Source organism: Fulmarus glacialis, unplaced genomic scaffold (assembly GCF_000690835.1).
Source record: "Fulmarus glacialis isolate BGI_N327 unplaced genomic scaffold, ASM69083v1 scaffold17556, whole genome shotgun sequence".
NCBI classification, from domain to species: Eukaryota; Metazoa; Chordata; class Aves; order Procellariiformes; family Procellariidae; genus Fulmarus; species Fulmarus glacialis.
The window spans coordinates 13,739-33,204 of record NW_009218951.1 but is presented as its reverse complement, the minus strand read 5'-3'; the positions used below and the strand labels follow the sequence as shown (position 1 = coordinate 33,204).

Genomic DNA, 19,466 nt, shown 5'->3' with positions numbered 1-19,466 from the left:
CCACGTGTGTGAACAAGTTCTGCTCTCTGGGGGAATGGTAGCAGTTTCGAGGGGTGTCCAGGATTGATACTGTGATTTATGCTGGTATCATGAGATCCTAATTTGGCTAATGGGATTTAACCTGATAGCATTAAGGTCACCATAGAGCTGTAGCCCCAAACTCAACAGTGCTGGAGAAAACAGTTCCCAGGTTAAGGATGCACAGTTACTTTAAAGGAGCACACGCGTGCATGGTGCAAACCTTTCTTTTACACAACCATGATGAAGGTGGGAGGAAGAGGCATGTTCTCCTGCCTGTCCCAATATGAATCCCCCAAATTATTAGATCTTGGTTCACACCAGCATAGTTTAGTTTCACAAAATGCCTTCATTTCTGTCCCGCTCTTATTCGCTCTTTCCTGATTTTTGCTCAGGGTTGTCCTTCCAGATGCGGATTGTGAGACAAGTCGCCATGGCCAGCCAGCCCAGGTAAGGCACCATCAGCAGCGTTGCTATCTTGTTAATGCGGTACCAGGAGCACATCGTGCCTATCGCCAGGCCGTCCAAGCACAGGATGTCAATCAGTGCCTGGAGCAGAGAGAAGACAATGACGCTGGTACTCACTCGTGGGAACACGCAGCAGTCTTCCCCAGCATGACTATAAACCATCCTGCGAAAGGTGGTGAAATGGGATAGGAATGGGGGAGGTTTAGCACTGAGAAGTCACCTAGAGTGATCCTAAAACCCAGACCTTGGCTCTGAACTCTAATCGGTGAGATCTGAATGTGCCACACCAAGAGCCAAGACTAATGTTCTTTTTTTTTGTTCACTATTGAGTTCTGCAGATTAATACATTGCTTACGATCATCAGTGCTCTCTTCTGCTGATAATGCCAATGCAGACAGATCAGAAACATGCTTGTGTTAGTACTGATAGCTATTACCACTTAACAAACTTTCTAAATGTACCTTTCATCCACAGAGTGACAAAATTCAGATGGAAACGTAAGTCCCACCTCCATCACCTCCGGGCCTTGGGACCTCAGGTAAGTGCTTTTTGAATATATCATAAGTCCACCTCTGCCGTACCGTGCCTTACCTTCGTGCATATCCTCTAACAGGCTCTACAGTGCATTGTATTTGCTCGATAAGCCACTCACAGCTAATATGCCCCCACAGGGATGCTAACTTTGCTGCTTGCCAGTGCAGGGTGTGACTCCCAGAAGGACTTATCTCTAACCCCGAATCCTTAACTAGGAGATGCAGCAGCTGGACTATTGACTCCCTGATCTCCCACCCTGCTCTGGTTGGGCTGGATATCTGCATGGCAAGAGCAGGGCGAGGGGTGGAAGGGACTGATACCATTGTCTAGAACCAGGTGCAGTGTGAACTATATCTGAGCAAAAGCTCTTCTTGCAGCTCTCTCTACAATTGCATAATGCTAGTTACAAAACCTCCAAACAACCCCAAAACCCGTGTGGCAGGGACACCAGCAAACAAGCCTCCAGCAGATGAATGGATGGCCAGGTACATTACCATCTTCAGGTTACGTGCACCGAAGAAGAAGGGAGGCCAAGCCCAGTTCAAGGCCAGCTGAGCCCCATAGAGGCCAAGTGGGACAATAGCTTTGCTGCTGCAGCCACCCAGGTCTTTCCATATCAGGTAGGAGGCATAGCTGTGAAGAGGGAAACACGTTAGTGTTTTGCAGTGAGTAAATCCCTAATACAGACAAAGTCTTTTCATGCAAGATTGTTTCGCAACAGAGATTTGCAGGACAGTCATATTTACGGGCAGCTGCATCCATGTCCCTCACTACTCTCGAACCCATCGCTTGTCTCATACCTGCGTGGCTCGTACAACTTCCCCATGGCAGCGGCTGTTTTTAGTATCTGTTTACAAAGCTGAGCATGGGCTGTGTCCCTGGCCAAAAGCATTGCCTGCGGTGTGAATCTGAGGAACTCGGCCCAGAATTTGGCTCAGGCTGTATTTCATCTGCTGGGAATAAGCGTACCTGACATGCCCTGCTGATTCGGGTACAAGGTATATCCCAAAAGCAAATGAAAGAGTTTGAAATGACTGCTCTTCTGTGTATCAGAAACAGCAGGACGAGAGAGGGAACAGTATGCAGAACTTACCCCATGCCAGTGTACAGGACAGTCCAAGCAACAGGGAATATTTTGCGGGGTGGACACCATGAAGGTTTTTTCAGCTTCTCATACCAAACAGGCATTTCTTTTCGATTAATGAACCAGCCAAGGAAACCTCCAACATGAGGCAGGACAGTAAAACCAACAGTATAAGCCCACATCCTTCCTTGGTGGCTTGAAGTAGCCTTTTACCTGCTGTAAGTTAAAAACAATAATTGATTATCACTTTAAAAGGACATTTTTTCCTACTTTGATCTTTCAAGCTTTTTCTCTAATTGCCCATATTCCACTTTAGTCTCTAAGGCGGAAGGCAAGTATTTAATATTGTATCCAGCTCTGCTGCTGGCTCCCCTCTGCCCATCTCCCGATCTCTGAAATGGTGGTAATTATTTCTGTCATGGTTACATTTTTCCCCTTGATCTACCCAGCAAAGTGGCTCCCCCCTGCTATGTCACGGCTTCTTACAATATTCGTGTGGCAGGGTTCAGCTAAGGTGGTTATATTCTTAGAAGGCAAGACTGCAGTTACTTTTATCATTCCTCCTCCGAATGCCTAAGTCAGACAGCACACAAACTTTAATGTATGTTCACGGAGGCTACGCATCTCAGCAGAGCTCTTATCTCTCCTCTGCATGCTATTCTGAATATGAAAACCCAGACAGATCATGCCCAGAAAACCTTGTCCATTCTGACTTCATCTAATTTTTCACCATGGATTTATATTTTAAATGAGGTCTATAACAAGACAACATCCTTACAGCAAATTTTAAGTGCTCAATGAACCTTGTTTAATCCTCCCTGCAGCCCTAGCAGGCAGAGGTGGATTCTCACCTCTGTAAGCAGGTAAGCTGAGGCACAAGAGTAGTTTCTTAATTTGCTCACAGTCTTCCTCTTGCGTAAAAGGAAGGAATGTTTACTTTAATAATTACATTATGCTCCAACACAAGACAACTGTCGTAAGGATAACATCTAGCATTTCATTCTCTGTCCCATATCTTCCCCTGCCATTATTCTCTATAGGGCTCTGGACCTGCCAGTCTTCTGTCCTCCTTCCTTTGGTCTCTCTATTCACCTTCCCTTTTGATCCATTAAGGAATTAAACCCAAATTAGCATTCATTGGGGATAACACATAGGATTCGCCAGGAGCACAGCAATTTTGTGCTATCAGCAGAAGCGCAAAATGCACCTGAGCAAATGCACTGAGGAAAGATTGGTTTTTAGGAACGCAAGAAGAGTGAAGCAGGCACAGAACATTCCCTCACCCAGGGAAATGTCCCTGGCACTCTGAGCACTGGTCAGAGAAACAGGGAGCACGAGGAGAAGACTGATCTGCACAGGCATCTCTGTTTGGGATTTTAATTTACAATTATCACTTTGCTATATCCTCTGCTAATTGTTATTATTATCATCATGCTACAAACCATTCATCTTTAGAAACGCACGCCAGCAGTACAAGCCAATTTACACATCAATAAGGAACAGATACCCCAGACACCATCTCTAACTAACAATTCCCTTACCAGACAATTTATAGTGCTATTAAAGTGTCTATGAAATCAGAAAATCAACCGAACACTGAGAAAAATAATAGCTGTTAGTCCTGCTTTTAAAGTGTAAAACAGCACCAGCTGAGTTCTGGTTCCTCCATAGCACTTCAGAAAAGAAAAATGGGAAAAGTAGATTTTTACCTCCTCCCAATCCTTTGTAGTTGCCAGACTAACCTGATAGACTGCAGAAGTAGCTGAGGGTTGAAAATAACACAACACTCTTATAAAACCTTATTTTGTCTCACAGCTGTTATAACTTAACGGGGTTGGAGCTGTAAAAAACCTTACCGTCTCTTACTGCCTTTCTCTGCCTTGCAAAGAAAAAGGGTTGGACATCCAAGGGCAGCTTCTGTCTCCAGTGCTGGTGCTGCTATACAATGAAGGAATTGTCGGCTGAGTTTTACCTAAATAGCAGAAAAAAGGGTGTGTGTGCGTGCGCTGGTGGCTGTATCAGATTACGCAAGAGAGCCCACGTTCGGGCAAGAATTACAGAGGATTTGGTGGTGGTTGAGCAACTGTGTGAGGGGCAGGACTGGCTTCTGGGTCCAGAGAGCACCGAGATGTGACATCTGAGGCTCTTGGCTTGGTTTGAGAACAAGCATCTTGCCTGTAGGTCAGAGGGTGGCTGCGTGGGACAGAGAAGCACCCTCTTATCTGTCTGGGAGTACATTGGACATGCAAAAGTATAAATTAAAGTGTGTCACGTACAAATGAACATGGTATTTGTACAAGAGCTTGTGCATAAGGGATCAGGTCCTTAACAGTAGGACTTCTGTGTGTGTTACATGGATATGAGCTCTGCTGATTTACTCCATCTGAGGATCTGTCCCAGAGCATGTCCATGGGTGTGAGTGCAGGACAGGAGGAGCCCGCTGCCTGTACAAGGATGTCCCTGCCATGCCGGTCCCACGTGCACCGTTTAACAAACATTAATTAACCAGATGCTTTCGGTGGTCACCTGTACACTAGCTTTTGGCTAAAATTCACTGGATACCACTTGAATCTAAAATAAAGACATTACACAAGCATGTTAAGTGAAAAAGAAAAAAGCTAGAAATCAATTTCCATTAGTAAGCTGTCTGCAAGGGATGGGAAATTAAACACTAATTTACTTCAGTTACGGGTCATTACCTGAATATCACAGCCAGAGGCAGAATTGCTGGTTCCTAGCAGAATGCGGTCTTACTGTTATAACATAGAACCAATGAGATCTTCTGTTTTATTGGGCTCAGAAGGAAATTATTTTTTTGTGGGAGGAGAAAGAAAAAGAATGGTGTAAAGGGACGGATTTTCAGCTAGCATAAATCAATGCACTGCTATTTCAGTGGTGTGTTTATATAGTGTAATTACCACTTTGAAATAACAGATGCAGCACACGTTAATCAAGCAGTAGCCACCTGCATATCCTTTCTGAGTCTGTTGCTACTTGCGATTGGAAACTTCTGTCATGCAATGATGCAGCTACTATATGCGACTGAATGGTTTCCATCGCAGTCAGCCACTTCTCCTCTGAAGCGGTCGTCATGCAGCTTGCTGGGTAGCATTGCCTTCACCAGGCTTTGGCAACTTGGTCAGAAAGCAAGCAGTTCAACAGTTTTTAGCTGGTAGTATTTCCTTCCCTGGGCTTGAGCCCAAAACCGTGATTACTGGTTTGCTTGGCATATAGCAGTTGTATTCCCAGGCCATTTTAGAGTCTGATATGCTGGAAGAATTAAAAACTAAGGGTCAAATCACAAGGATCTTGGTAAATCTGTGAAGCTGGAGATGATGCTGCATGACTGGGGAATGGCAAATGCAAAGAGCAAAAAAACAGCAGAGGCAATTACAGGCCTAAAAGTCATGTATCAGTCTTACTTGAGCTTTAGAGCAAAGAAAGGGAGAAGTGAAGAGGTGGAGGTACATGATAAAATGGGATAATGTGTAACAGATTTGCCCAAAGTGGATCACAGCAGGCTGGATGCCATTGCCTGGGCAGATGCCTGTTTCCTAAGCAAGAAGATGTGGTACACCTCACTGGTCTGGACTTCTGAATAGCATTTGTTAGGGCGTTTATTAGGCAATGATTAAGTTGAAGACGCTAGCAGGTTGCAGTAGGGCTGCTGGGCAGATAGGCAGAAGAGACAGCGAGAGGGAGCGCAGAAAGACAAGGATCAGGTTTGGGAAGTCTTTGGTGGCACTGACCGGGGATCAGTACTGGGACCCGGAGTGAGTTTAAATATAGTACGACACGTGCACAAACACACCGAGACAGGCGTGTGTGCATGCCCCTGGCCTCTCCTTCTGTATATGAACACATGCCACGGGAAGGAGCGGTCCTGCAATAAACCGGAAAGGCTTTCTCTAGCACAATATTGCTTTTCCTCTGTTACCACAGATTTATGTCTCAATATTTCTGGTTTGAATCATTTTACAGTAATACAAGATGAGGTAATACTACCTTTTAGTAAAATCATTTCTATACTGTGTCTTGGTATGCTTCTGATTATAAAAGTAATATTACTGCTGGGTTTCAGATCACTGCTGTATCACTGCAACGTGTTTTCATGAAAGAAAAGACATGGGAGAGCTGAGTTACACAACTGTGTTTGTTTTCCTCTTCTTAGCAACCTTTGCACGTTGTCCCAAGAGGTTCTCAGTCTATGCAAGATTAATTGCCCAAATATAAAAGCCCTGTTAACCTGAATATATTATTGAAAAACAGCATATTTCAATCTGCCCTAGTTTTGAAAATAGAGATGCCGGGTCAGCTCCTGGCATAAATCTGCAATGCTCCTCAGAAGCCAGCGGAGCTTCTCTGATTTACATCGGTAATAAAGTTGTCCTGGTTTGTCTGCCACTGATGAGAGCGCGAGTGTGCTCGCCGAGCTGCCATAAAGGACGTGGCGGTGGCTGGGGAGGAAACTTTATGGCAATCACCATCTTCTGAAGAACTCAAACCTGCCAGCCTTGACATTGCAAACTAAAATGTTTCATTTTTCAGTACGAAAAGCCATTTAAAAAAAAAAAAAAAAAAAATCCCCTGGTTTTCTTTCTAATGAATAAAAGCTTGTCTTTGAAAGTTTTCAGTTATGTTGAAATAAAAATTCCAGCTGATATCAAATAATATAGGAATTTCCAGCTGGTCACTTGCTTTTTCTCCCCGTGGGCTGAGGTGGCCCTGGACAGGCACAGCCCCTCAAAATTTGGGTGTGGATTGCTCGGTGAGCTGAACCTTACAGCTTGAATTTCTACCCTCTCTCCACTAGAGGGAATTTTAAAACAGATCTTTTTTAGGGTTAGAGTCCAGTTCTCAGTGTGTTAAAAAGTACTGCCTGCAGGACCCTGCTGTATCTGGATGCACAGGGGACTGGCTCTTCCATAAGGGACAAGATCCTTGCTCGGCCCTGGCTGATCATAGCTAATCACAGGAACAAACTGTTGTGAGATGAATAGCAGAAAAGGCTCCTTAGTTTTTTAGGGCTCAGCCTTTGATTTCTCCTTGCCCGCGGGGAGGACCAGGCACACCCCGGCTCCCCGCTGTCGCCCATGGGTGCTCATCTGGGGTCTCTGCATCCCGCAGGGCTCTGTTTGTGGCCAGCTGTGAACTGAAAGGTCAGGCTGAGTTTCGAGGTAAATTTTGAATGTAGGGGCTTCTCAGAGCACTGCATGTTTGTCAGTGGCAGAGCTGGTGAGGGCTGGTGTACAGAACTGCCCACATGTGATAACCGTAAGGGGAATGGTTCGGTCTTATCTGCACGCAGAAGTTGCACCTCAGTAGCCAAAAGAGTAAATTTTAACGGACACAGTTCAACACCTTCTTTCATGTTAGGAGTAGCTTAGTGTGGGGATAGGCAGATGACTGCAAGCAATTAAGTTATGCAGCTTAACAAATTACCACTCTTTAGCTGAGCCACTTTAATTAACCACACGCAAAGACCCAGCCCAGTACTAATGTGACATAAAATATTTTGCCTTCAACTACCATGACCAGTAATACCTGCTTTACTAGAGTACTTGGTAGCACTAATTTTGACCCGCAGCAGTCAAATCAGCAAGAGCACATAACTCTGGTATCCCTGACCATGCCGTGCCATGTTGTCCACTCGTGCATGGTGGGATACTGGGCTTCTGGCACTGAGGATGATACTTGGGGATGTGCAGAGAGGGCTGGCTTTTTGTCTCAGAGGACTCAGCCCTTGCGTCAGAAAAAAAAGCTGCAGCAACAGTACAAAGTCACTGGCAGGGTGTTGTATTGCAGTGGGTTAAGTGTTACCACAACTCAGCTGCTTAGTTATGGCTTACTAAGTCATGATCGCAACCCTTGTATTAATGTCAGATTGGGGTATTGGGTTTAAAGTGAGCCAGAATAATAGTGTTCACAAAGGATTTTATAATACCTTAATATAGCATTTTAAAATGCGTTTCAAGGTCTTTCCTACATGCAGAGTTAATTGAGAAAAGCTATTGCAGTTTCAAGTGATACTCTCACTTAAATCAAGTTCACTTTCATGTGCTGATGTGCCCTAAATTACACTGGTGCAGATTTCCAGCCAGGCGAGGCTTTGTAGTAAGGGCATGATGTTCACCAGTTACGAAAAAATTGGGGAGAGGATTTTCCTGCTGGTACTTTCAGAGGAAAGCTGAGGGCAGCACATACCTCCCTGAAGTCTTAAAAAGGCAGCAGATAACCTCTGGACCCTTAGCTGTGTTTTCTGCAACTATAAGAAAAGTTCTCAGATATTTCCCCACCTAGGTGGTTCAGGTAGCGAACTGGGAAATTAAGACAAGCACCAGCAACAGGCATCAAACGGTGAACTCCAGTAGACTGGATGCCTCTTATTCCTGGAGCAGGCTGGCATAACCCTTTCCTGCACACACCCTAGCTAGCTCAGCCTCCTGGCTGTGATGTATAACTTACCTTTCCCTCTTGCTAATGCAGCATTGCTGAGCTGGCAGCGAGAGGAGGTCAGGGTCCTTCCCAAGGGCTCTTCCAGGTTTGGGGGGTCTGTCAGGCCCTTGACTTGCCCAGGGCTCAGGAAACACAAAGCCTGGAAACAAGCTTTATGCAGGTACTAGAGAAGGCATTAGTCAGCTTGCAAGGCTTTTATTGCTGGTGATTATGAAGAACAAAGGGACCACCTGTCTTGGATTTTCAGTGGAAGGAGTTTTCCACCCTAATTTATTAATACAAGTTTCCTTACTACAACATGACCTGGGAAGTAACATTAATTGGCATTTATTGACTTTTTTCAGTTCAGGCCAAGATAAGATTGGCTGAGAAACTTATATCAAAGTATTTTGTTGTTCTTTTGATGGAAATGCCCTTTTTACTAGGAGGGAAAACTTCAGTGACTGCTTCTTTTTGGTCTAAATATTTTTTCTGAGGACTGTGAATCTGTCAAAATGCATCAAAACAATGCTTTGAGAGGTTTTTGTTAGGAGAAAAACTATGTTTTTCTTCTGTGTTTCTTCAGTCGTAGCAGAAATAGAAAGTGAAAAGGTGAAAGAACACAGGGCCCGAAGGGAATTCCTAGCAAAGGAAAAATAAAGATTCTGCAGAAAACCAACGTATTATTAAAGGAAGAGAAACCACAACATTTGGAAGATATGACAAATGTTGGGGTTTTTAATTTATTTATTCTGAAGTGCGCATCCTTTTCTTAAGTTAACAGCTCTAACCTTGGTGTTATTCTTATTTAGGACCTCCATTTGGTTTTTTGTTAGTGAGTCGTTACAAACTTTTTTTCTTTTTTTTTTTCGTCTTTTTTTTCTCTATTTTTTTCCCCAATGTAGAGATGTATGAGTAAAGGGAATATTGCTTCTTGCAGAACCCTCCCGAGAAGGCTGCAGCCAGTTGTGAAGGAGAGCAGATGCCTCACCTCTGAGCACCTTCCAGGTAGGGACAGCAAGTGGATCACAGTATCCGTTCCTGACGCCCTTCTCTGGTGGCTTTTAAGGTCCATTCCTCAGCAGTTGGGGTGGTTCTTGCTGTGGTGGCTTTACCCCTGGCATGATGGTCCACACAAACTTGTCACAGCAGAAGCCTGTGACCACAGGCTGTGACCACTCTGCTGAGTGCGGTTTTTTCCATTCAGCAGCAGAGGAGTTGCCAGCTCCAAAGTCTAGAAGGGATGTGGAGCACAACACTTCTGCTGGGAATGATGCTCAGTCGCGTTTTCCCCTGACAACATCTGCATCAGGGAGTAACAAAGACGGGCATGCAGCAGGAGTAACACTGCTGGCAAATAACAAAATGAGCATCTATGAATTGCTTTAAAGGCAAGGCTTGAAGTCTGAACAAGCTGTAGTGTGCCAGAATTTTGCTGTCTTTATGGGTCTGCCTTTCCCTCACTCATATGTGCCAGCTGCTAAAAATGACTCATTTCTTCTTAGAAAGCTGTCCTGCTGCCTTGGCAAAGCCTTGCTGCTTTGTGCCTTGATGGTAGGATCGCTTTCTTTTTAAGGAGATGCAGCTGAGCCGTGGTGATTACATGTGTTGCCATTGTTTAGCTACAGATTTTTGCAAGAAAATCGCAAGGAAAAAAGGGTTGTGAAACCTTTTGTGCTACTTGTGTGCTGCCATAGAGTTCAAAGAGGGTGTCATCTGAGCCATGTAGACCTCATCCAGTTTCAGCTTTCTGACCTTTGGTCCAGGTTCTGCAGAGTAAGTGTAGAACAACCCCATGTAAATCATGGGTGTAAATCCCCCCCAGACGAGCAAAATCAGCACATGGTAAATGCCAGGGTACTTCCCTGGACTATTCTGGAGAGCAAGTTGATGGGCAGAGACATGGTTCAAGCAAATGTGAAGGCATTTTTGGAGAGAGGGAGTTCTGAATTAGAAATGCGACTTGTATAAAGACAGTGTTATGGTTTGGTCTCCTTCAATGACTGCTGTAAGTAGAAAATGGAATTTATTGCTTGCTTTGTGCTGAATCAGGTCTTCTAACTTTAACTGAAGAGGTTCCTTCTTTTACAACAGTGATCCATCCAAGGACACTGAATTATTGCAGTATTCCCCACAGCCATCTGATGATAAGGGTATGTCTAAATGGTATATTGAGTGCAGACATGAAATTGCTCTGCCAGAGCTCTTGATATCTGGACAGACTCCAGCTTTGATCCAGAAAGCTGTATGACTGCCAGGAAAGCAGAGCAGAGCCCAACTTCATACGTGTCAGAACGGTCGTGTCTGCTGGAACAAGCTCATCTCATCCCATGGTGTAACTGATAGACGTACCTCCAGGGTTGTCTTCTCTTGATTTTGCCCAGACCACCATGGAGATTGTTCAGGGAAAGTCAGGAAGATCTGGGAATAAGGAATAAATTGGAGAAGAATCCACATCTCTGGCTGCCAATTCACAGGATGGAAAAAACCACTGGCTTAGTAAACTGTTTGCTGCAAGCTATTCTCACAGCGCTGCCACAAAGGCACGACTGCTGTCGGAGGTGCTAGTTCCAGTTCATGTCAATCATGGGGTTTTACTGCTGCACGTGTTCCCCTTTCAGCTGGGAGATCAAAGTCTGTTTCCTTCAATTCATTTGTGTCAATGCAGCCAGGTCCCATGTGGAATCCCAGATACCAGTGGTAGAAACGATGCGTGAGATGAATGGATGTGAACAAGCCCTTGGGAGGAAGCGTATCCCTGACATTGTAATGACAGCGTGCTGAATCTTAGCCAGGGGCTGAGACTCTTCAAACACATGCCAAATGAAGGAAATCTGCCTGGCAGCAAAGGATTTTTATTTAAAAAATTAAGATGATAAAAACAAGTGTGATTTCCCAGCTCCTGCCCACTCTCATTTCTTACCCTGGAAATTAACTAGAAAAACCTTTATTTCTGCAAAACTCTGGGTGGTTCAGAGTTTGACCCAGTTTTAGAGCTAAGGTACTTGTCTCAAATACCAGATCTAGATCTAGATTGCTGCCAGATCTTGGATTCTGGTTTAGGGTCAATTCTACTTGAATGGCCAAAGGCAAATACTTCAATAATATTGTGGCCTTAATTTTTTTTTGGTAATTTAATTAGGAGCTTGATCTGGTTTTGGGGCAGGACACAAAGTGGATTACAGGAGCAGCTGGCTCTTTAATTAGGGCCATTTATCTTTTGTTAAAGTTTAACCTTTACTTGCACAGAGAGGCAGTGACAGCAAGGGACAGAGCTTCAGCAGTGTGTTTTTGTGTGCAGAGTGTCAGGTCAGCCAGGTATGCGCAAGATTGCGTGACTGGGAATACTCTCATCTTGCTCGAATCTCACTGCAGCGATCCCAAAGTACCAACTGGCAATTGTGTCATATGGCTATTTATAGAGACCAGGAACTAGAGGGTAAATATTTATTTAGATTCCGATGCTTAATCTGCTACTGGCTGATGGTGTGGAAAGCCTGAGAAGCCTGAGCCCCCACTCTTTCTACAGCAATTTATAACCAGAGCCTTCATCTCCTCTCCTTCTCCCAACACTCCCAAACACATTCCCCAGGATTAATTCTGCAGAAAATTCTGCAGACCCTCCGGCACCTTCTGATCCCAGATTATCCTGGCAGGCATCCTGCCCTCCAGTTCTCCTCCCTCATTTTAACTGACTGGCATTCAGAGGTAGAAATCGCAAATCCAGGCACCCAGGGTGCATGAAGGGTAATGTCACGAAGCTGTCACTGCTCTGTTGGATAGACAGACTTGTTTGCAATGACGTGGGATGGGACAGAGCAGCGGATGGGAGCTGTGGAGTCACTTGGATTCATCGCTAAGCTGGCTGAACGATGACAGCTGTCCTGCTCTGCTTGCTGACAAGGCAGAGCCACCCCCGTTGTAAAGCCACCTCTGTTACACCACGGAGTCCTACAGTAACCATAAATCCTGCCACTGCCCACCCCTCTCCTCAACCAGAACAACAGATACACATCAAGGGTGGGGACAGGGAAACTGGAAGGATGCTCCATGTTCATCAGCAAGGAATGATGGAGACAACATCTCCCCTGCCCCACCGGAGTCACGGGGGGCTGCCCTGGGTTCAGTGCCTTCCACCACAACCAGTGACCAAGAGACTGGGGCTCCAAGGGGAGGTGCCTCCCAGCCTCAAAAGCGAGGGCTGTAGTGACCAGTGCTGGAGGTGGGACGGCATCAGCAGAAGTGACTGCAGGTGGGGATGACTGGGGGGCCGTTAGCACAGGTGGGGTGTGTCTGTGCTTATTAGCTCATTAACAAGGCACATGGTCTCAGCGGTCACACCCCACGCAGTGGTGTTAAAACATCCTATCCCCCTAAGATCACCTGCTTCTTTACCCATTGCCAGATATTGCTGGAGCTCTGCAGTGCCAGTAGGAATGGTTGGTGGAAGCTGGTGTCCAGACTGGTCCTGTAAGGGGTGAAAAGTCAGGTAAGCAGCAAGGTTTGTCTCTGAGCAAAAGAGAGCGGTGCAGGAGAGGGAACAATCAAGGGCTTGGTACAAGCTCATGTCCTGTCTTGGCATGAAAAGAGAGCAGCTGAAAGTGGCATAGCCTGGGGATCTGGGCTGGTATTTGGGAAAGGTAGCCCAGGACAGTGATGGTTGCAGGAGCCCCAGTTTCCCATCTTTGTGCCAACCCTAGTTCCGCTTAGCAATGCGAGTTCTCTGTGCAGTCAGCTAGAGTTGTTAGCTAGTAGGAGGTATTGCGGTCGTCCCAACACAGGACAGTGGTAGCACCTCCCCATCTTGTATGTGTTGGGCTTTTCTGATAAGAACATGCCTTTCCCTTTCATTTGCTGGAGTGTTTTACGGCAGTTGAGAAGCCTGTTGTACTCCTCTATAATGGACTTTTCCTTTGCAATTTCCTATCTTTATTGTTTCCTGGTAGGGAGGTGTGGACACATCAGAGATAAGATCCTTAACTTCTGGGCAGGTTGAGCAGCTGATCAGGCAGCAGATTACTACAGCGGTCTCTTCTTCATCCCCACAGCATCTGCTGTAAAAGCACTATTTCTCAGGGATGGCAAAGCAAGCTTCTGCAGCAGATTTCTCTCCCTATCTAGCTCTTCATGCTGGAAAAAGTGTAAGAAGGCCTGGTATCCCTAAACTAATGGGGCAACTGTGACTAAATAGCTTGTGCAAATTTGTGCAGGGGAACCCATAATGCACCCAAGAGCTACCTAGATCAATCTGCAAAGGAGTACAGCTTCTGGAAGAAAACCCTCAACACAGCCAGGAAAAGAGTTTGCACTGCATGTACCATTTTTATTTTCACATATATATATATATTACATCATTTTAAAACAGAATATTTGTGAAAGAAATGTTTTTTTCAGGTAAAAGCAACCCCCCATGTTCTACACAGCCCCTTTGCCTGCCATTTAAAGATGACCTGCACTGGGGAAAGGCTGGCTTGCAGACAGAGCTTGTTCCCCATCTCCCTGCTGCTACTGGGACCGCCTGTGGTTTTCCTCTCCTCCTCCCCCTGGAAAGAAAAGGTGTTTACCAGTCCCTCCCCTCCAGAGTCAGTGCAAAGCATGCTTTATTGCTCCATCATATACCCCGTCCCCTTCCTGCAGTGCTGGGAGAGACTGGGGCTTCCTGGAGGGAAGGAGGAAGGAGCTGTGTGAAACACTGTGTCCTTTGATACTGTGAAAAAGGCAAGGAAGAACCAGAATTAATAGTGATAGTGTGGTTTCAAGTATATATGTAAAAACCCATCACACAGAGCTTCACAGAAGGCTGCCACCAGTCCTGACCGTGAAGAGACTGGTCTCTCTAGGGCAGCGCTGGCCCCTGCCAGCCTGAACCCTGCTGCACCCGGTGTTCGGGAGGGATGGCTCGGGGTTTGGCTTGTGAGGAATGGCTAGAAGGGAGAAGTGGTTCTGACAAGCAAACTGATAGCTCAGGCAGATTCCTCTTTTTTTGAGCTGGGAGAGGGTGGGAGTAAAAAATGCTCTCAGATAGGCTCAGTAAATGAGACTCTTCCTTCAGACTCTCCCCCTTTTTCTATGCACCCGTTATAACCTTCTGAATGAAATTCCTCTGCCCACCCTCCCAAACATGCACGTTTCTGCTTGAACTAAGAGTTTTCTGTCTGGACAACTCCCTGTGCTATGTTCCCTTAACACCTCTCCTGGGGTAGCGTCTTGCACAAAGAAATCCTCACCAAAAGGAACCCCCCTTTCCTCCCTGCACCCCTTGATATTTAAGGAGCCAGCAGAGAGCACAAGGAGCCACGGTGCAGAGCTCGTGGCCTTGAGCAGGGCTGCGATCAGCTGCATCCACGTATTGCTCCTCCAGCCCTGGGGACTGGCATGCTACCTGGACCACCTGCACCCCTCTTTGCTACTTCTGGGGTGCATCTCAGCCTTCACTGAGCACTGTGATGCTGAAACCATCCCATCTGTTGATCCTGGGGCTGGGTGGAGAAGGGAATAGCACAAGCCTTTCTTTGGTTCCTCTCCTTACCCAGTCTAGGAGTGAGCAGAGCAGGCAGGCACTGGTACCAGTGGGTGCAGCTAAGTTGTAGGCATCACAGAGAGCCAGTCCTTCCTCAGGTGAAACCCCAGCTTGGGCCTCTGAGGCTAGAAAAATGGCATGCTTAGCTGTCCACCAAACCCTGCAATGATTTAGGTAGCCTTGCTTTGAGCGGGGGTGAGACTTTCCTTCCAACCCAAATGATTCAGTGAACAATCCTCTCCTTGTGAGCAGTCATAGCAGAGCCTTCTCCTCATCTTCTGCCCTCATTTTCCAGTTGAGGGCTTCCCACCTCTGTTTCCCTTGCTCACCAGGGGAAGAAGCCAAAGCCCCCAGTAGCACCACAGTGGCTAGAAGGTGGCAGCAGGGAGAGCCCGCTGGTCAGTGCATTCGATGGACTTGCTTTCGTACAAGGTACAACATGTGACTGGGTTGGTGGTTAAACGAAGTTTACACTGGTTAAAAAAAATATTGTAGTTGATCAGAGCTTTATCCCTGCAGAATAAACTGGCTGATTCAGCCCTGTAAGGGAAGTTTGGGGTATTCTGAGAACGTAGTTTTATTTAGAGCTCTTACTTCTATAGCAGAGATGTACTTTTTTGTGAAAATGGCTCCTGGCGCTGCCAGTCCCAGAGCAAAAGCCTTCTGCATATAGTCAATATGCCCTGTGGTACCTTGTCCAGGCTCCCTGCCTAAACTCTGCCGAGTAGGGCTTCGAGGTAGATACCTGCTGCGGCTCTCCAGAGAGGGCCCACCAACCCTACAAAGAGCATCAGCTTCTGGGGAGGGCCAAGCCTTCTCATCTTGGTCTGCTTTGAGCCCAGCAAATCCAACCCTGCTTTAGCCTGTTCCTACCCCCCTAAAGCATTCACACTTTCCCCAACAGCAGTCCAGTACAAACCAGCGATGCCCGCCTTTGCTATGGGTCAGAGCGTGGTGCACACCCACAGCTCTGGGTGTGCAGACCACAGCTGATGGATACTGAGGTCACCTGGACAAAAAGGAGGACCTGGAAGGGGGGGTTTTCCCCTTCGGTGGGAGCTCAGCCCCTCTCTGCCCTCGGAGCCAGCACCCAGGTGGCTGTGCCTGCAATGCTGTTGCCATCCAGTGACAGGACACAGTACTACAGACCAGTCACCCATTCACAGTCCCAGTTCAAGCTTTTTTCCCCTTGGTAACCAGTGCCAGGAAGGCTGGGAGAGGTGAGAGCAGAGGCAGACAATATGCTGATATCCTGAGACAATCCTCCCTGCAAATCCCCTGAGAAAACGGATAAAATGGAAACTTTCCTTTGCTACAGCACCTGTTTTAAAAGTTCCCTTCTCTGTCCTGGTATCACAGACTTTACTATGGCTTGATCATCTACCATAAAGCTGAAAAATGTTTTTATTTAAAGTTGGCTGGCCTTACAGGTGAATTTGGTCTGCAAGGTGAAACACCCTCTCTGGAAGATGAGGATAAATTACAAGCAGCATGGCTTTTTGTGTGAGCAAAAATTCTCTCCAATCTGTTAGAGTTCCTGGAGTGTGTCGGTGAAGTAGTGAATAAAGGCTGATTATACTGTTTTCTTTCCAAGGTCCTCTGAAAAAGTCCTGCTGGAGACACAACCAAACCAGAGAACTAGCCTAGAGGACAGTGACATGTCAATAATGTGGCTGATTAAGAGAAAAGGAAAATAACAATTAGTAGTTCATTTTCATTGTGGCAAAAAGGCTCCATCTGGTGGTGTTTTCACCCAGAAAAGAAGGTAAGATGTGGGGATGGGAAACTGCAGATGATACTAAGTTGGTTAGACTGGTTCACACCAGAGAAGAGTCTTGATCTTGAGGAAATCTCAAGATCTGCTCAAGACGGGTGAACAGGGTGGCACGATGGTAAATGAAGTTGTGTGTGGATAAATGCAAAGAAATACACTTGCAAGGGGACGAATGAGCTAGGTGGGCATCAGCTGCTCAAAGAGACGAGCATGGCCACAAAGCCTGAGCATGGACAATCCGCTGGAGACTTGTGCTGCTCAGCACAGATAAAACAAATAAAGCAACCAAAACAGAGATATATAGAAGAGGAATATTATAGCAAATATTTTAATGCTTTTCTATTAAGCACAGTCCAGGGCACTCCACCAGGGAAAGGGATACTGCAGAAACAGTCAGGGTCAAAATGATAAGCACGGAGAGACCCTGATAGGGAAATAGGCTGAAAGGTTTGCTGTTCTTATGTTAAAAGAGGCAGGAACGTGAGGAGCGTAAGTGTTATAAAACCATGGCTGGTCCTGCTAAGTGTAAGGTGTCCTGTCTCTGTGCTTGGACAGGACGTGTAATAACAAGCTTAAACTGCAGCAAGGGATAGGCATTGAGGAAAAAAATCTATCTGAAGGTAAAGATTAAGGTAGGAATCAGTGATATGTGGAGGCAATACTGGAGGGTTTTAAACACATTAGCCAGATGTCTGTAAGGAATGCCTTTGTTACAGTGGGGCAGATGGGCTGCTCTCAAGATCTCTCTGACCCTCCTTGGGCTCTCACGGTGGTCGCTGCAGAAGATGACACCAGGCAGGGCTGAGGCGAGCCGGGCTCTGCCCCAGTTTGGCCATCCCCATCTGACAGGGATGAGTTGGAGCACCATCAGTTGGGGTCACCCAGCCTGTTTTGCGGTAGCAATACCAGGCAAGTTCCTTGCTCCAGCCATCATGGAAAGGCCCGAGAGGACAGGAAGGCTCAGCCTGTTCAGGGCTACGATACTGTGGCTCCTGTTGTCCCTGGCTCCAGCCCAGAAGGCTCTGTCTGCATTAGGAGAGCAGCCCAGACACAGGACCACTGCTCATGTCCTACCTCCGAGGTCTCTCCAGCTCCTTCCCCCAGCTGGCTGACCTGCTCTAGGAGATGGGTGATGCTGGAATAGGGTGAGTTTGGCTCAGACAGGGCCAGTCACAGTTTCAAGCCTTACAGAGTCGTCTGGAGTAAAAAGAACAGCGCTAAACTATGAGGTCCACACTGGGACGCTCTCCCTAGTTTGCAAAAGTCAGAAAGATTTGGGATGGGAGAGTGGAGCCTGCTTCCCTCCCGCCCCCCAAAATCATGTTCAAGCATTAATCATGAACGGAACAAGGTCAAGTCACTTCCCAAAGACACTGTGCCCAGAAGAGGCTGGGCAGCTATAAAACACTGCAGCCCTGGGCTTAATCAGGGCATGCCTGCACCATCCTGCCCAGCTCAGCTCAGAAGGCAAAGAGCTGATGCAGGGATGGGATGCAACTCCAGTGCCTCCCACTGGGAGCAAGGGAGACCAACTGGTCTCACTTGGGCTGCTCGTTTGCCAGCATCCAAGTCTACTGAATGGAAGCCCCCAGCAGAACTGGAGGGAGGGTAGGCAGGCTGCCTACACTGACCATTAGTCACCCCACAGCTTTTTAGTGTTTGGAAACCCGCTAGTGCTTCCTAGGTCTGCTGGCACGCAGCCTTTGAGCTCACGGAGGGCTGTGAGGCTGCACCCCAGCACCTGCATCAGCCATGGGAGAGCTGCAGGTCTCCAGGTTCAGGCTGCGGCAGGGAAACCCTGCCTCCAGCGCTGCCAGATGTTACCATCCACTGTCAGAGGACAGGTAGTCAACGTGTTTCTTTAAAAAAGGGGTAGGGATGCTTGTTAAAAGGAAAGAGAAGGCTCAAGTACTTGGGCTCAGAAACAGAGGGAAGGTGAAAGCAAGCCCCACGTGAGCTTTCCAATGCTGGCTTTGCCCCTCCAGTGACTTATAGACAATTGCAGCAACCAAGGCTGCAATCCTTCTTCAAATGCAGACATGGTCTAGGCTAGAGCCATTAGCAAATGGGGAGCTCTGCACCTGCCCCAAGAAGTGGACAAGACCCATGTGCTCGCACACACTGGCATTATTACGACAATGTATTTGTTCCTCCAGACCCTTGACTCCAGAGGAGCCTGTTCTGCCTCACTGCTGCATGCTAGGACTGTCACAGTGATGCTCTGTCCTCAGCAGCTAAGCGAGGCATAAAACAGACAGTGAAGTTGAACCTTCCCCCCCACCCCCCTGCTCCTCTCCATAGCTCCTGGTGGTGTCTCCATAGATGGCAGAGACCCTGGCCCTGTAGCGGGAGGGTCACTGGTCCAAGCTGCTCTCTCTCTCAGAGATTCCTTGAATCCCCCCTCTCTTGGGAGATGTCAGAGCAGAGATTTGAAAGAGAGCTTGGCCGGACCCCCCCAGCCTCTGCCCCCATGTCAGTCAGGGCCTGAAGAAGCGTCGTACCACTAAATGCCCCACCATGACCAGGGCCACCACCACCAGCATGTACTTCATGTAAACATTGTCCAGCTCGAGTGCAGCCACCTAACGGGAAACAGAGAATAACCAGAGCATGTTAGATCTGCCTGGGCCAGG

The 19,466-nt window shown here is 46.9% G+C and overlaps 2 protein-coding genes across 3 annotated transcripts in view; both read right to left on the bottom strand.

Annotated features, from left to right (window-relative positions):
- Positions 1–273: 273 nt before the first annotated feature.
- Positions 274–4,054, bottom strand: TSPO2 (translocator protein 2). Of its 2 annotated transcripts, none has more exons than XM_009580209.1 (4): positions 3,961–4,054; positions 2,114–2,317; positions 1,515–1,653; positions 274–567 (listed from the first exon to the last, which is right to left on the bottom strand). In XM_009580209.1, the coding sequence occupies exons 2-4, from the start codon at positions 2,284–2,286 to the stop codon at positions 385–387; spliced, it is 495 nt and encodes a 164-aa protein (XP_009578504.1). In that variant the 5' UTR covers positions 2,287–2,317; positions 3,961–4,054; the 3' UTR covers positions 274–384. The 2 variants fall into 2 exon arrangements, with proteins under 2 accessions (XP_009578504.1, XP_009578505.1); XM_009580210.1 differs by having other exon boundaries at positions 2,114–2,320; positions 3,961–4,027.
- Positions 4,055–19,310: 15,256 nt separating this feature from the next.
- The window catches only part of BAK1 (BCL2-antagonist/killer 1), a gene marked incomplete at its 5' end in the record, with an annotated part of 10,016 nt that continues 9,860 nt past the window's right edge, over positions 19,311–19,466 (bottom strand). Inside the window, one exon of the mRNA XM_009580214.1 lies at positions 19,311–19,415. Coding sequence (XP_009578509.1) covers positions 19,311–19,415 — 105 coding nt within the window. The remainder of the gene's footprint in view (positions 19,416–19,466) is intronic.

What these genes read in the sequence shown, in the direction of transcription:
- TSPO2 (XM_009580209.1), bottom strand. Translation starts at nt 2,286, where the DNA reads ATGTGGGCTTATACTGTTGGTTTTACTGTCCTGCCTCATGTTGGAGGT. An exon ending in GTCCTGTACACTGGCATGGG is followed by an intron (nt 1,654 to 2,113) that starts GTAAGTTCTGCA and finishes CCCTCTTCACAG; the next exon opens with CTATGCCTCCTACCTGATAT. An exon ending in GTGCACGTAACCTGAAGATG is followed by an intron (nt 568 to 1,514) that starts GTAATGTACCTG and finishes TCTCTGCTCCAG; the next exon opens with GCACTGATTGACATCCTGTG.